Source organism: Ailuropoda melanoleuca, chromosome 12 (assembly GCF_002007445.2).
Source record: "Ailuropoda melanoleuca isolate Jingjing chromosome 12, ASM200744v2, whole genome shotgun sequence".
NCBI classification, from domain to species: Eukaryota; Metazoa; Chordata; class Mammalia; order Carnivora; family Ursidae; genus Ailuropoda; species Ailuropoda melanoleuca.
Window position 1 is genome coordinate 31,022,263 of NC_048229.1, and position 15,834 is coordinate 31,038,096.

Here is a 15,834-nt window from a genome sequence, read left to right on the forward strand (position 1 = left end):
TCTCACGTGACCGCCCCGCAAAATGGCTGCCGAGAGCGTTCGCCCCGCAGGGCCATGTCGTCACGTGACTGCACCTGCCTCACCTGCTGGGGGCGCCTTGGCCCCTATCACGTGACCGTCCAACCGCACTCCCCTGTAGGAAGCCGTCGTGGCGCCATTATACCGGCCACCCCCGTTCGATGGCCGCTGAAACTTTCATTCATTCATTCGTGCAGTATTTTTGGAAGTTTCAGGTGGTATTCGAGCCCTCCCCAGGGCAGAAGGAACATCGGAGGCGAAAATTATCATTCACGGAGGCAGGACGTTTCAGATGATTGAAGTCTGTGAGTTGTTTTCGTGAAAATAGAAGGAATATGGAGTTCAAAAAGTGGCGAAACTAATCTATGCTGATAGATCGGCAAGGTATGAACCTTGAAGGACCCCAGGACAGGCACCAGGGAGGGCCTGAAACGAGCTATATGGGGATCTAGGTGAGGATTACTTGGGTATGCACATGTTGAAAAATTCATGCAGCTGTACATAAGAAATGCACACTCTACTGCATGGAAATTATTATATCTCCTTTTAAAAAGAAAAGAAGAAGCAAAAACTCAGAAAATAGGCTGGGGTCAGTTAGTGAACGGTGGGGGCCTATAAGAGAAGGGATCTATGTCCCAAGGGTGGCTGGGAGCCATAGTAATAGATGATCATAGGAGTCTTAATACATCAGCCTAACACCACCAGGAACATAGTCTGACAAAGTCAAGTTTATTGACCCATTGTGATGATGGAGACCACACAAGAGAGAAACCATGGAGCATTTTGACAAAGGAAAAGGTAGAGTTATTATAGGATTTGCAGGAAGGGTAGAATTTAGGTGACAACTAAATGACAGGCTCAAAGCAAAGCAGGGTCAACATCAGGTGCAGACTGTGAAGAGGAACCAGGGTCTTGTACCCTTGGAAACTACAAGGTGAATCTAGATGTGGACTATTGGGGCCAGAAACCCTTTATGTGAAGCTCTGCACCTAGACTGGAAATCGAGGCTGCTACTCTGTTTCAAATGACTACAGGCAAGAGTGAGATGTTTCATTTTCACTGATAGAATTTTCAACACTTTATGATTTTAGGGAACAAAGTTTCTCTATGAGTAAGAAAACATGTCCTTGGGGGAAATAGTGTTTCCTATTAACTTTGAAGCTAACGTTATCTGTGCCTATTATTCCAGCCCAATGAATTAGCCCTCCCTTTGCCTTAATTACAGAGAAAAGAAGAAAGGGCTTTTAATGCAGCTACAGACCTCTAAACAGTGCAGCTGTTGAGTAGTGGGGAGAAAACTTCTTAGCTAACTCTGAAGTCAAAACGTTTTCTAATAACAAAGATGCTACATTGGAACTGTGAAGCCCACCTCCAAGATGGCCCCTGACGATTTTTAGTCTCCAGGTCTTCATGCCGCTGTGTAGTCCCCTCCCACACTGAATAGAACTGAGCAGCGTGATCAATAGGATATTCTGGAAATAAATGACAGAGTGTGACTTCCAGAGTTAGGTCATAAAAATTACTGCAGCTTCTGTCTTGCTCTCTCTTGGATCACCCACTTTAGAGGAAGCCAGCTGCCATGTTGTAAGAACACTCAAGCAGTCATCTTCCAGAGAAACACACATGGTGAAGAATCAAATCCTTCAGCCTTGTGAGTGAACCACTTTGTAAACATAACCTCTAGCTCTAGTCAAGCCTTCAGATGACACCACCCCCCCAATGTCCTGACTGTGACCTCACGAGATACCCTGAGCCAGAAGCACACAGCTAAGCCACTTGTGAATTTCCAACCTTCAGAAATTGTGTGAGATTTATTGCTATTTTAAGCTGCAGTGTTTGGGAGCAATTCGTTTCATGGCGTAAGACATCTAGGATAATTATGGCCTATTTACAGATGAGGAAACTGAGGCCCAGAGAAGGAGCTGAACTTTCCAAAGTTGCAGGGAGTTCTCATGGGTGCTCTCAAGTGTCCAGCTCGACACCTATGTCATTTGGACAAGGGCTTTCCTACTCAGCCCCCTTCATAGGTCCCAGCCTCTTCTATGAACTCCCAGCCTCCAGTCCCTCCCCTCTAGTCCATCCCCCACATGGACTTAGAAGGGTCTCACTATACCCAGAGCTGACTGTGGACCTCCCCTGCTCATAGCCCTCCCATGGCTCACTGGTAAGGAAAATCTCTTACACATTTTTTGAAAGATTTATGTATTTTAGAGAGAGAAATAGCGTGGGCAGGGGGAGGGAGAGGGAGACACTTCGAGCAGACTCCCCGCTGAGCAGAGAGTCCAATACAGGGCTCCATCCCAGGACCCTGATATCATGACCTGAGCTGAAACTAAGAGTTGGCTGCTTAACTGACTGAGCCACCCAGGCGCCCCTCTCTTACACATTATTATAAGACAATGAAGCTGGGGCAGCTGGGTGACTCATTTGCTTAAGTGTCTGCCTCCGGCTCAGGTCATGATCCCTGGATTGGGGCTCCCTGCTCAGTGGGGAGTCTGCTTCTCTCTCTAAATAAATAAAATCTTAAAACTAAAAAAGGACAATGATGCTAATAGAATCTGCTACTTACAGTACATCCGATGAGAAGAGAAACTGATATTTTAAAACTCTTCTAACAAAGAAAAATATAATTTATAGATGTTTTAAAGTCATAGATTTATATTACAAGATGTAAGTGATAGATGGAATCTGGGTGTGGCTTACCTGGGTCCCCTGCTTCACATTCTCTCCCAAGACATCAAAAAGCTGTCAGCTGGGGTTCTGGTCTCATCCAAGATTTCAACTGGGGAAGAATCCATTTCCAACCATGCTTACATGGTTGTTGGGAAGTCTCAGTTCCTTGAGATATGTTGGACTGAGGGCCTCACTTCCTTGCTGTCCCCTGGCTACAGGCTATCCTCACTTCTTCATCATGGGACCTCTTCATAGGGCAGCTCACAGCATGGCAGCAGGCGGCACCACAGTGAGCAAGCAAGAGAGCAAGCAGGCCTGAAGTCAGTCTATTATCACTTAGTCTCAGAAGGGACATCCTGTTGCTTTTGCCTTTAACAGATCGCTAGGTCCAGCACACCCACAGGAGAGGGGAGACACAAGGATGCGAAGACCGGGAAGTAGAGGTCATTGAGAACCCCTTTAGAAACCAGTTGCCACACCAGGAAAAGAGGAACCCTTTATGTTGTGGGTGCTAAGTTACTCAGGAGCAGTGGGCCCTGGTGGCTGACCTAGGGAATTTTTCAGGGTGGAGAAAAATAGGTAGGATTTGGGGGTTCCAGTTTTGCTTGACATATTAAAAATGGATCCATGTTGTAAAAGCTGTGATACCAGGTGTTCCGGTTAGCTATTACTGTGTAACAAATCATCCCAGAGCTTAGCAGCTTCAAATCACAAAAATCATATTATCTTGCATAGTCCTGTGGGTCATGCAATTGGGAAAGGCTTAGCCAGGCTGTTCCAGCGTGGGGTCACTCAGTGTTTTCAGTCAGACAGCAGCTGGAGCTGGAACATTAGAGTCCGTAGCAGTCAGGACCGGCTGACCGAGCATCCCCATCTTCATGGAGTCTCAAGGCTTTCCATGTGGCTTCTGTGTGGGTTAGTTTGAGCTTCCTTGTGGCTTCGTGGCTTCAGGACAGCTGGACTACTGGCATTATGGCCGAAGGTTTCAAGAGTATTTCGGCTCCCAAGGAAGACACTGCATTGCCTTTCCTGACAACCTCACAAGTCATGGGGCTTGACCTTCTGCCATGTTGCAGTGGCTATGACTGAGTCATGAGCAGACACTTTTTAAGGGAAGAGGAACTAGAGGAACTCCAGCTCTTAATAGGGGAAGTGAGTGGGAACAGGAGAGACCTTTGGAAAATGTAAGGTGGCAGACCAATTCATCTGCTTTAAGAAAGGCTAACGTAACAGTGACTTAAACATCAATGAAGCTTTTTGACTGTTCATGTAAAGTCCAAGAATAAGCAACCCCAACTTGTATGAACAAATGGAGTGAAGTTCCAAGGTCAGGGACTATATGCTTAACTTTCAATGTCATCTTGGCTGGGCCACAGTGCCCAGAAATCTGGTCTTACATTTTCTGGGCGTCTCTGTGAGGGTGTTTTAGGTGAGATTAACATTTAAATTGGTGACTTAATGGGGTGCCTGGGTGGCACAGCGGTTGAGCGTCTGCCTTCGGCTCAGGGCGTGATCCCGGCGTTATGGGATCAAGTCCCACATCAGGCTCCTCTGCTGTGAGCCTGCTTCTTCCTCTCCCACTCCCCCTGCTTGTGTTCCCTCTCTCGCTGGCTATCTCTATTTCTGTCGAATAAATAAATAAAATCTTTAAAAAATAAATAAATAAATAAATAAATAAATAAATAAATTGGTGACTTAATAAAGCAAACTACGTTCTCTCATGCGGGTGAGCCTATCCAATCAGGTGAAGGCCTGAATAGAACAAAAAGGCCGACCTTCCTCAGAGTAAGAAAGAATTCTTTCTGCCTGGCTGCCTCTGAACTGGGATATCAGCCTTCTTCCTGCCTTCAGGCTCACACTGAAACATCAGCTCCTCCTGCATCTCAGGCTGCAGGCCTCCTGACAAGAAGTACACCATCGGCTCTCCCAGTTCTCAGGCCTTTGGACTTGGGACTGGAACTAAACATCGGCTCTCCTGGGTCTCCAACTTGCCAACTCACCCTGCAGCCCTCAAGGCCTGCCCACCTCCATAGTCTTGTCCTTCTTCTATCCTGTCCTTCTGGCTTATGGCTCCACCATCTGGAAACATGGCTTCCATCTCCTGATGTAAGACGGACACACCAATGCCCAACACCACCTCTCTACTCCAGAAGGAGGAAAGGAGATGTTGAAAGGGAGATTATCCTCTTTGCCTAAAAAAGGCCGGAATTCAGATGCTGCATACATCCCATTAACCAGAACCTATCCACGTGGCAAGACCTAGTTGCAAGGGAGCCTGGGAAATGTAGTCTTTAGCTGGGCAGCCACACATTCAGTGAAAACTTTCCCATTGTAAGTGAATGATTAGAGACATTAGCCATGTTTGCCACACAAAAGATTAAAACCAAGCAAGCAGAGGGCTGAAACCAGTGTAGTGATAGCTGAATGATGTATAATGGGACTTGGAATAGAAAATAATAGAAAACTCATTTGATTGATGTCTACTCTCTCTCATTTGCTCAAAGTGAGAATTACTAGTGTAAACCCAATGTATGCATCTCTACCTTCTAGAACCTGGTAGAACAGGACTTCCTGGACTCTGGCCCATCAAGATCGTGTGGCTAGTTTTTGCCAATGAATTATGGGCGGTTATGTATGTTGTTTATGTGCTAGAGCATTTAAGTTTTGGTACCAGACCCTCGAGAGCTTTCTTTCCTTGGCCACAGTGATGGGCAGGACTCCAGATCCTAGTGGCTCTGTCAGCCTAGATACCAGACATACACAGACCAGAACCCTCAGCTAATACATAGCACCAGTGAGACATGAACCTGCTATGCTGAGTTGAGATTTGAGGGTTGTTACAGCAGCACAAGCTAACCTACACCAACTATTACAGAAAACTATGAAAGTTAGTCCTTGATTAGAGCACAGAGTTAACCCTAACTGGCCGGCCAACCACCCACATATAGCCCCCCTCCAACTGCTTGTAATCTTAGTGGGACGGACATCCTAAACCGGCCAAACAAACGGGCATATGACCCAGGCTTTGCCAGTAAGGCCATTGAAGCTGAAGGTAAGGGCCGCCTGGGCGGCTCAGTCGGTTAAGCATCTGTCTTCGGCTCAGGTCATGATCCTGGAGTCCTGGAATATTGAGCCCCATGTCAGGCCCCCTGCTCAGCGGGGAGCCTACTTTTCCCTCTCTTGCTCCCCCTGCTTGTGCTCCCTCTTTCTCTCTCTCTCAAATAAATAAAATCTTAAAGAAAGAAAGAAAAGAAAGAAAAAGAAAGAAAGGAAGAAAGAAGAAAGAAAGAAAGAAGAAAGAAAGAAAGAAAGAAGAAAGAAGAAAGAAAAAGAAAGAAAGAAAGAAAGAAAGAAAGAAAGAAAGAAAGAAAGAAAAGGAAAAAGAAAGAAAGAAAAAGAAAAAAGAAAGACTGAAGCCAAATCCCTTCTTTCCAGTTGCAATGACTTTTTGTACCATAATGGAGCCTGGAGCTTCTAGAGTCCAGTTTGGTAAGGCCTGACCTCAAAGCCAAGGGCCATCAGTTAACATTTGTTGAGAATCTACCATGCTCCAGAGGCTGTTCATATACCCCCTCATTTAATCCTCACCAGAGGGTGGTTAGTATTATGTCTCTCCTTTACTGATGAGGAGACAGAGGCAGGGAGAGGCTGCAGGAGCGTGCAGTGAGGGACACATCTCCTACCCACATAGGATTCCTTGCCCAGGGTCATGCAGGGTATAGTAGGCAAACCAAGGATCTGCCCATAGGTGTCTGCTCCAAGAGCTAGTGAGAAATGCCCTGACCTTGCCTTCCTCCTCCTCCCCACATCCTTCTACCAAATTTATTCTCTAGTGACCCCTTTGGTGACCCCTTTACTCCAGCTCCCACCAAACCACCATTGCCAAGATCTCTGCGGGAGCCACATCTTTATTTATTCAGGGCACGGATCAGCGTTTGTCTTGGGGGAAGGTGACTCCAATGGCCTTCCTCACTTCTTCAAGGATGTCAGCCAGGAGTTCACTTTCCGCCAGGGGAATCACAGGACTTTCCTTCAGGCCTGGGGAAGAGTATAGTTAGGGACCCCTCCTACTCACACCTTAAAGATCGAAAGAACTACCATTCCCAGAATCCTGTGAGGCAGAGTAATGCATGGTTCAGGCAGATGGATGCCCCAGGGGGTCCTGGGAATTGTAGTTCCAGACAACTACTTAGCATGGCTGAGGGCTGGGGAGCGGCCCACCTCCCCTATCAGGTTTGCCCCTTCACCCTGCCACCCTCTCACCCATCCTCCACATCCTTACCCTTTCGCAGGCACTCCCGGACATGCCTGGCCTCGTAAACCATGCCTGCTCCATTTATAAAATTTAACTCCTTGCATGGGGTTGGGGGCAGCGGGAACTCCTTACGCTCTCCCTTCACCACCAGCTCTGTTGGGCACCAGCAGGGGTCAAGGATCTGGGGGGAGATAAGAGGTGGCTACGGGAGGCTCCAGCCTAATGATATTCGGGGGCCTCCCTCTCACACCTGGTGGCTAGGAGCTTGTAGGAAGGCTTGCCTCCCTCACCCCCATTGCTGGGTATTTGCTTCTCAGCAACAGGACTATCACAATAGACGCCTGTCTGTTCATCTCCCCAGGGGCAAACCCCTCTCTGATCTGATGCTTAGGCCTCGTGAGGACAGCTTATCTCCACACGTGTGAATCTCCTTTGCAAGGAGGAGACTTAGACAATCCAGCACCTTCTTATCTACTAGGAGACTTGATTTTTTTGGCCCCAGAGCCCTGGGAAGCCTACAATATTCCCATACCCAAGTCTAGGCCAAACTGGAAATAGAGATGTGCCCAGGCAAGGTCCAAATTCTGCAGTTCAAGTCTGGGGCAAGGTCCCAATTCTTCTCCTAAGAACAGGATTTCTTTCTAGCAACAGGGCCCCCTGAAGCCCAATGAAGCCGCTCTTTGATAATGCCCAGATCCGGTCCTGGAAGCAATTCCAAAGGCCACAGCTGCCCTCTAAGCATGGTTGATAAGAACCGGTTTCTCCTCAGGCCTCAGGATTTGTGACAGACCAGGAGGTTCACCCTCAGGAAGGAGCCTGGCGGGCCAAACCCATACCATGGCCTGGCAGTCAAGGATGGATTCCTTAGCAACGCTGTGGGAAAAGGCTGATTCAGCCCACAGCCAGCTCCAACAACCACAGCTGGCCTGCTCCTGTTGCAAGGGGCCACAGTTCCCACCTTGGCCAGTCACGCCTCACCTGAGCCATGCCCTTGGTCCCGCTCACAAAGGCCATATTGGAGAGCTGAGCAGCGATACTGCAGGTAAAGCTGGCATGGATCTCTCCTGGGTACTGGAGAAGCACAGTGACCGTGTCGTCCACACCTGGGGAAGGTACGGGACAGGAGAAGGCCTGGTCTCAAATCCTGCCTATGGAACGCTGGGCAAGAGATCACGTCTCTAACATGGCAGTGAAAAAGGAATGAAGCCCTAAAAACACATGTGCTGGGGCGTCTGGGTGGCTCAGTCGGTCAAGTGTCCAACTGGATTTCAGCTCACGTTGTGATCTCAGGGTCGTGAAATCGACCCCAGAGTCATGAAATCAACCCCAGAGTCGGGCTCCCTGCTCAGCGGGGAGTCGGCTTCTCTCCCTCTTTCTCTCCCTCTGCCCCTACCCACCCCCAGCACATGCTCTCTCCCTCCCTCTCGCTCTCTAAAATAAATAAATAAGTCTTACTTAAAAATTAAAAATAAAAGGGGCGCCTGGGTGGCACAGCGGTTGAGCCGAAGCTCAGGGCGTGGTCCCAGCATTCTGGGATCGAGCCCCACATCAGGCTTCTCCGCTATGAGCCTGCTTCTTCCTCTCCCACTCCCCCTGGTTGTGTTCCCTCTCTCGCTGGCTGTCTCTGTCTCTGTCGAATGAATAAATAAAATCTTTAAAAAAAATAAAAAAATAAATAAAGAAATAGAAACACATGCTAGGTGAAAGAAGCCAGGCATAAAAGGTTGCGTACTATCGAATTCCACTTGTGTGAAGTGTCATAGTTGGCAAATCCCCAGAACCAGAGAGGAGATCAGTGTGGTTGCTTAGGGCTCAGAGGGATGGGAGGATGGGGTGTGGGGATGGGTTTTTTGTGGGAGTCTTTTTGAATGATGAAAATATCCTAAAATTGATTAGGGTGATAAATGCACAACTCTGTGAATACCCCAAAGCCATGGAATTATACACCTTAAATGAATAAATGGTACGGTGTGTGAATTATATCTCAGTAAAGCTGTTACCAAAATAAATAAACAAATGTATGCTATTAAAAAAAAAAAAGAGGGGCACCTCGGTGGCTCAGTCGGTTATGTGTCTGACCTCGGCTCCAGAATGGGGATACTAGAACCTTCTCACACAGTTGTTATGAGGATTACACTAACTGATATAAAATGCACAAAGCACTTGGAAGGCTATTTAGATTACGATAAGGGCTATGTAAGCATTAAACATTAAATTAAATACAGCCCATAAAGTACTAGCCTGGTTCCGGAACACATCGCGTGTGGCCTCGATGGGAGAACCCTACTGACCTAATTCTCTTTGCTTTCAGATAAGCCGGGGTTCGTTCTTTCATTCTTTCGTTCTTTCTTTCTCTTTTGTTCTTTTTTAAGATTTATTTATTTATTTCAGAGAGAAGGAGAGGGAGAGAGACCACGAGCTGGAGAGTCAGAGGGAGATGGAGAGAGAGAACCTCAAGCCAACTCCCCACTGAGCACGGAGCCTGACGCAGGGGTCGATCCCATGACCCTGGGATCATGACCTGAGCCAAAACCAAGAGTCAAGGCATTCAACTGGCTGCACGACCCAGGTGCCGCAGATAAGCCCGAGTTCTTATCCTGGATCTGCCCTGTGAGCCTGGGTAAGTCACTCTGTCCCTCTCGCATCTGTGAAATGGGGACAAGCACAATATCTAGCTCCCGGAGACCATTCCTCTGATAACCCTGACTCAGAGGAAGCACTTGATAAAAATAATCTGTTTCTGGAGTTACTATTTAGCCTAAAAGTTGGCCAGATATTACACTGAGAAGATTTTCTGAAGTGTGACATTCACACCCGTGTATATTTTCCTGGTGATTCATTGCCTTGTGTGGGGCCGTTTGCAGAGCTGGCCACGGGAATTCCTCTCGTTCCGCCGTGAGTGTCCCTCGGCAATATGTCTTTGCAGCACCTTCCATCAAAAGGTATAGGCTACTTGCCCACCTCTGGCTTTGGGCCATGGAACAGTAGTAAACAAGGCAGAGGCCAAGGTTTGAAAAGAGCTTGCAAGGGGCGCCTGGGTGACTTAGCTGGTGAGGCATCTGCGTTCGGCTCAGGTCATGATCCCGGGGTCCTGGGATCGAGTCCCACATCGGGCTCCCTGCTCAGTGGGGAGCCTGCTTCTCCCTCTCCCTCTCCTGCCACTCTGCCTACTTGTGAATTCTGTCAAATGAATGAATAAAATCTTAAAAAAAAAAAAAAAAAGAAAAGAGCTTGCACACCAGGGCCTGCTTTTTGCTGTACGTGGAACTGAGCCCACAGTGTGAATGAGGCCAAACTAGCCAGATGGGGGAAAAAAATAAAATAAAAGACTGACTTCATTAACTCTTTATGACAACCCCATTACCCCTTTCTTTCTCTCTCTCTCTACTCCCAATGTGGGGCTCAAACTCACAACCCCAAGATGAAGGGTCTGCGTGCTCTAGTGACTGAGCCAGCCAAGCGCCCCTATGACAACCCTGTTATTGACATTTTACCAGTAACGAAGACTCAGAGACGTTGAGTCCCTTGGCTAAAATCACACAGCAAACCCCAGGACAGAGCCTGCCCACTCTCTCAACTCTGATCCTCTTTGACTTCAGGCAGGAAGTTCCTACAGGTGTCTAACCTGCTTCTCAGGGGCGAGGAGACTTCTCCCCAGCTCAGGGCTCCCAGGGAGGGAGGATCACTCTTATCGTCAGCATATAGTCCCACATAGACGGTACCTGTTTCATGGCGCCTTCCCACGGCTGAGATCTTCTCTGGCTTCTGCCCACCAAAGACCATAGAGATGAACTGGACGCAGTAGATGCCTAAGTCCATCAGGGCACCGCCAGCCTGGGCCCAGTCTACGACCCGGGGTACGTGGGTGAGTTCCTTCCCAAATTCTGCCCGAGCAACCCGGAGATCCCCCAGAGTTCCCTGAGACACAGCCGACCTCAGAGCCTCTACAGCAGGAAAGAAGCGGGTCCAGATGCCCTGCATGCCACAGAGGGGAGAAAGCAGGATGATGGAAAAGGAAGGAAAGACGTCAGGACCCAGGAGTTAACCAACCAGTTCCTCTACCTTCTGGAGCCCAAGATTGAGGGACTACTCGCTGCTCCCCACTCTCCACACAAGACCCTTCCCCCTCCCTTCCCCAGCCCTGCGCAGTCCCCAGGCAGTGTCCTGCCCCTGAGTCTCTCTGCCCTCTCCTCTCCTCTCCTCTCCTCTCCTCTCCTCTCCTCTCCTCTCCTCTTCTCTGCTCTCCTTTCCATTCCCGTGGCCCCAACTCTGGCCTTGTCCTTTCTTATCTGGACCATTCCCCCAGTCTCCCAATGTTATGGGCTCAATTGTGTCTCCACCAAATTCAGGTTGAGGTCCTAACCGCCCTACCCCCTGTACCTCCCAGTGTGGAGATGGGGTTTTTAAAGAGGTAATTAGGTTAAAATGATGTCATTATGGTGGGCCCTAACCCAACAGGAAGAGATGAGGAGAGTGACACAGGGGAAGGACCACCTGAAGACACAGGGAAAACAGGGTGATCGATGGTAACCTATGAGGCAAGGAGGGAGGCCTTAGGAGAAACCGGTGCTGCTGATACCTTGATCGCAGACCTCTAGCTTCCAGAAGTAACAGAAAAGAAATTTCTGTTGCTCAAGTCGCCCAGTCTGTGGTGGTACTTAGGGCAGCTCTGCAAACTAATACACATGGTCTCCCTACTCCAGACCACCCTCCATGTGGCCCCCGACGCAGCTCTCCTTCTAGAGTTGATTCTGTCTCAAATTACTTGCCCTAAGATCACAGAGCTAGGAACTGGTGAGATGGAGTCTAGAGTCCTCGGACTCGAAAGCCTGTCCAAAGTCAAGTTTACACTAAATACAGTGAATCTGCTTTCCTCCTCTGGCCCATTTACCTGTGCAATGTACTTTCCCTTGAAGTCTCAGGTCAGTCCCTACCTGTGGGAAGCTTCCTTGACTATCCCCCATGCTGGGCTGATGCCTCTGTGTTCTGCCAACTGCCCAGTACTGTATCTATGAAAGTTTGTGCAACTAGGCATTGCAATGGCCCATTTCTGTGACCGCAGCAGACCCTGAACTCGTTAACTACTGTGCCTGTGTCTTACCCATTATGAATCCCCAGTTCCAAGGGTTGGATCTGGAACACAACTGGTACCAATAAAAACAAGGAAGCAATAAATTCAGACCTTTGGCACTGCTGAGCACAGTGAGAACCAGAAGCACTGAGTAACCATAGTAAATCTTGACTATCTACTCCTTGGGCATAGAGAACTTTGCAGACTGGGAGCAATATTGGGCACAGGACAGCTAGATAGGACATGGGGAAGTAAAAGGCAGAGGTTGCTACTACTGACAGAACCTACAGCAAGGCAGCATTTAAGAACCACAATACTCCTTAATGTGAAAATAGCTCCTGGAGGTCATTTGGTGGCCATCTTAACTGCTGGCGCTATCCTTTGCCATTTGGCAGCCATTTTAATTACTGGCACTCTGCAAGCTCTCAAAGGCCCCCTATAGGTAGCCATGTCTGATAAGGGCAAAAGCAGAGTGGTTGACCTTGAGAGTTGGTAAGGTAGGGGTGCCCTGGCCCTTCTGACCGCTATCCTTGTAAATCTATCCAAACTCAGCCTATTGCTATTCTGTGCCACTTTCCACTACTGGCATCTTTCTCTGAAAAGCTGACAAAGTATCTTTCAGGAAGCATCGCTTGCTAATGGCCAAAAGCAATGGCTCTCATTCCTGATAGCTGTTGCTAGCAGATTTCATGGCATAGCTCAACTACATCCTAGAAAACACACCAACCCCAGTTCACTCTGTGGCCATCTTTGTTTTTGACAAACCCTTCCGTTTTGTTCCTCCAAAAACGTCCACTGGCAACCATGTTTAGTAATGGCAAGAAGCGCTACGTTGGCGTTTGGAAGGTCCCCTCCACTCTCACCTCCATAAGAAAGAGGCCTCGGGATCGGGCTTCGGCAACCATTTCGCGAACTTCTGCAGCATTCACACCCATGGGCTTCTCGCACAGGACGGCCTTGCCCGCTGCCAGGCATAGCAGCACTGCGGCCTTGTGCTGGGGATGCTGGGTCCCAATGTAGGCCACCTCTAGGAAGGAAGGAGGGCGGGAGGTCAGAAGCCCCGCCCACCCCAGACCTCCGCCACGTGCCCATAACTTAGAGGCCGGCTCCTAGCATGCTAGGAGCTGGGGCCCCACCAACCAACTGCGGCCAGCCCTACCCTAGTGGGCAAGCCTCGTCTCCCATTAGGAAGGAGCTAACACATTCTCTACTATAACTCTTATTTTCTTCAGGTTATTTCCAGCCTTCCAAAATTACCATGAAGTCATTTGTCACAACAACACCAAGAGGTCGATACTAATATTGTGCCCGTTTTACAAATGAGGAAACTGAGAAAGGCAAGCAGAAGAGGAAAATGCCAATTCAGGCAGCCTAACTCCAGTCAGGTTGTTGTCCAACTATAACGTCCTGCCTCTCCATCCAGGCCACTCCAGAACACAGAAGCCGTGGCCACACAGCGTACTTAAAGCCTGAATGGGGGGCTCCTGGGTAGTCCAGTTGGTTAAACATCTGCCTTCGGCTGAGGTCATCATCCCAGGGTCCTGGGATTGAGGCCTTGTGGGGCTCCCCGCTCAGCTGGGAGCCTGCTTCTCCCTTTCCCTCTGCAGCTCCCCCGGCTTGCGCTCTCCCATTCTCTCTCTCAAATAAATGAATAAATAAATAAATAAAAATCTTAAAAAAAAAAAAAAAAGAAAAGAAAAGAAAAAAAGCAATCCTAAACAGGCTCACTTACAAATTCAGGCCCCTCCCAAACCACGGACACCTTGTTTCTAAACGCGAATTTCATACTAGACTGTTAATCCCAGGCCAAACCCGTTCCTACAGTTCTGCCTCCCAGCCCCAGATCCTTCCAGAAGCACACAGGGATTGGGCCATCCTGCGGAGCCTTGTTTATCCTACGGAGCACCCTAGAGGCAGCGCCGCTCCCCTTGCCACTCACCCACATTGGGGTCTTTGGCCAGCTCCTCATAGGACCCATAGGCCTTGGGGATATCATGTTTCCTCGCAAACTCCTTCGCCCGGCTCAGGTCTCGGGCCGCTACCGCCACCACCTGGAAGGACGCTAGGGTCAGACTTGCCGGGCTGGGGCAGGCGGATGGGAGGGAGGTTGATGGAGAAGTCCCCAGGATAAGAAAAATTATGTCCCCCAGGACGGAGGCGAAGGGAAGGAGTCCTGGGGGAAGAGGTGACGGGGGCAGGACACGGGTCCTGAAAAGGAGAGATGTGGGGCAAGCGATTATTAAATCCCCTAATACCTAAATTTCCTCTCTTCGCGGTAGTTCAGAAAAAAACCCTCCCAAACTTGACGAAACTCGAGTTCACAAGACAGAAGTGTGGAGAAAGGAGTAGGGAACCCTGGCTCCCTCCTCCCTCAGACCCAGGAGTTCCGGCTCCCCGGCCACAGGATTCCGGAGGAGGGTGGACCTGATGCTCGGAACGAGGCAGCGTTCGCAGCACGGTCGTGAAGTCGCTGGAGATAAGGCCGGCGGACACGATGCCCCAGCGCAGCGCCATCGCCAAAACCCGGGGTCCCAAAGTCTTGGCACCTGAGGCTGGAAATTTAAGACCTGACGCCCCGCCCAGCCGGGGCGTGGTCATTTCTCCGCCCCCATTGCAGCCACGCCCCTTCTCATTGGCGTGCTGGGCCTGCGCGCCCCTCCAGTCCCAACGCAAAGGAGAAGGTTATTTAAATAAATAAATCAATCTAGCATCCCCATTGGAGGAGCGCACCATTGGCTCCGCTTTATTAGGGATGGGACCAGAAATACTTCATTCGTCGCCAATGGCGACTTCTAACCACGTGACATTTTTTTTTTCTTTTGAAGCTCTCCGCCCAATGTAGGGGTTGAAGTCCCCACCAGAGATTAAGGGTTGCACGCTCTAGCCACGAGCCAACCAGGACCCCCGGGAGGGGGTGGGAGGCTTTCTTTCTTGTCACCTTCGGAGCTGGCCTCCTTCCTCCTTCCCCAACTCTTTTGCTCCGAAAGCCGCGCACCCTTAGGAATTGTCCAGAGGGAGGAACAAGATAGTAGCAATAGCAAACATAATAATTACTAGCATTTCTAGAACCCCTGTTGAGGCCAGGCCCCCAGCTCCGTGCTTTACTTTCCTCATTTCTAATTTCTCACCACAGATCTGTGAACTAGGTTCTGTAGCTCCCTGTTTACAGAGGGAGAAACAATCCCAGAGAGCCATGGCCGTTTTTTGAAAGTCTCACGGCCAGGATGTGAGGACGTGCAAATTGACCGCTTCCAAAGACCATAGTTTTAGAAACCAGGTTATTCTGCTTCTTAAAAGCCCTGGTGCCAGGCTGACTGGTTCCCAGCCCCTCCTTGCCCCTGGCTGTGTTGCTTTGCACAAAGGGTTTCCCTATCAGAGCCTCACCTTCCCGTTCTGGAAAACCGAAGTCACAACGGCATCTACCTGTTTAAGAGGTTGAACCGAGGGGCCCCTGGGTGGCACAGCGGTTAAGCGTCTGCCTTCGGCTCAGGGCGTGATCCCGGCGTTCTAAATCGAGTCCCACATCAGGCTCCTCCGCTATGAGCCTGCTTCTCCCACTCCCCCTACTTGTGTTCCCTCTCTCGCTGGCTGTCTCTTTGTCAAATAAATTAATAAAATCTTATCGTCTGCTTTAGGCTCAGGTCATGATCTCAAGGTCCGACACTGGGCTCCCGGCTCAGCGGGGAGTCTCCCTCTCCCTCTGTGCCCCCCCCCCCGCTTTGCTCTCACTCAAATAAATAAATAAAATTTTGGGAAAAAATCTGAGTTTCACTCACAGGGGTTCCAGGTTCACAAAAACAATACAAACGTTAAGGGA

General features: G+C 49.3%; 1 protein-coding gene across 1 annotated transcript; it reads right to left on the bottom strand.

Moving 5' to 3' along the window:
• Positions 1 to 6,581: 6,581 nt before the first annotated feature.
• DHDH (dihydrodiol dehydrogenase) lies at positions 6,582 to 14,601 on the bottom strand. The gene is made up of 7 exons (XM_002917860.4): positions 14,442 to 14,601; positions 13,957 to 14,068; positions 12,881 to 13,044; positions 10,669 to 10,921; positions 7,925 to 8,049; positions 6,974 to 7,127; positions 6,582 to 6,729 (listed from the first exon to the last, which is right to left on the bottom strand). Exons 1-7 carry the CDS (start codon positions 14,529 to 14,531, stop codon positions 6,620 to 6,622), a joined length of 1,008 nt encoding a protein of 335 aa, XP_002917906.3. The 5' UTR covers positions 14,532 to 14,601; the 3' UTR covers positions 6,582 to 6,619.
• Between the last annotated feature and the right edge of the window lie 1,233 nt (positions 14,602 to 15,834).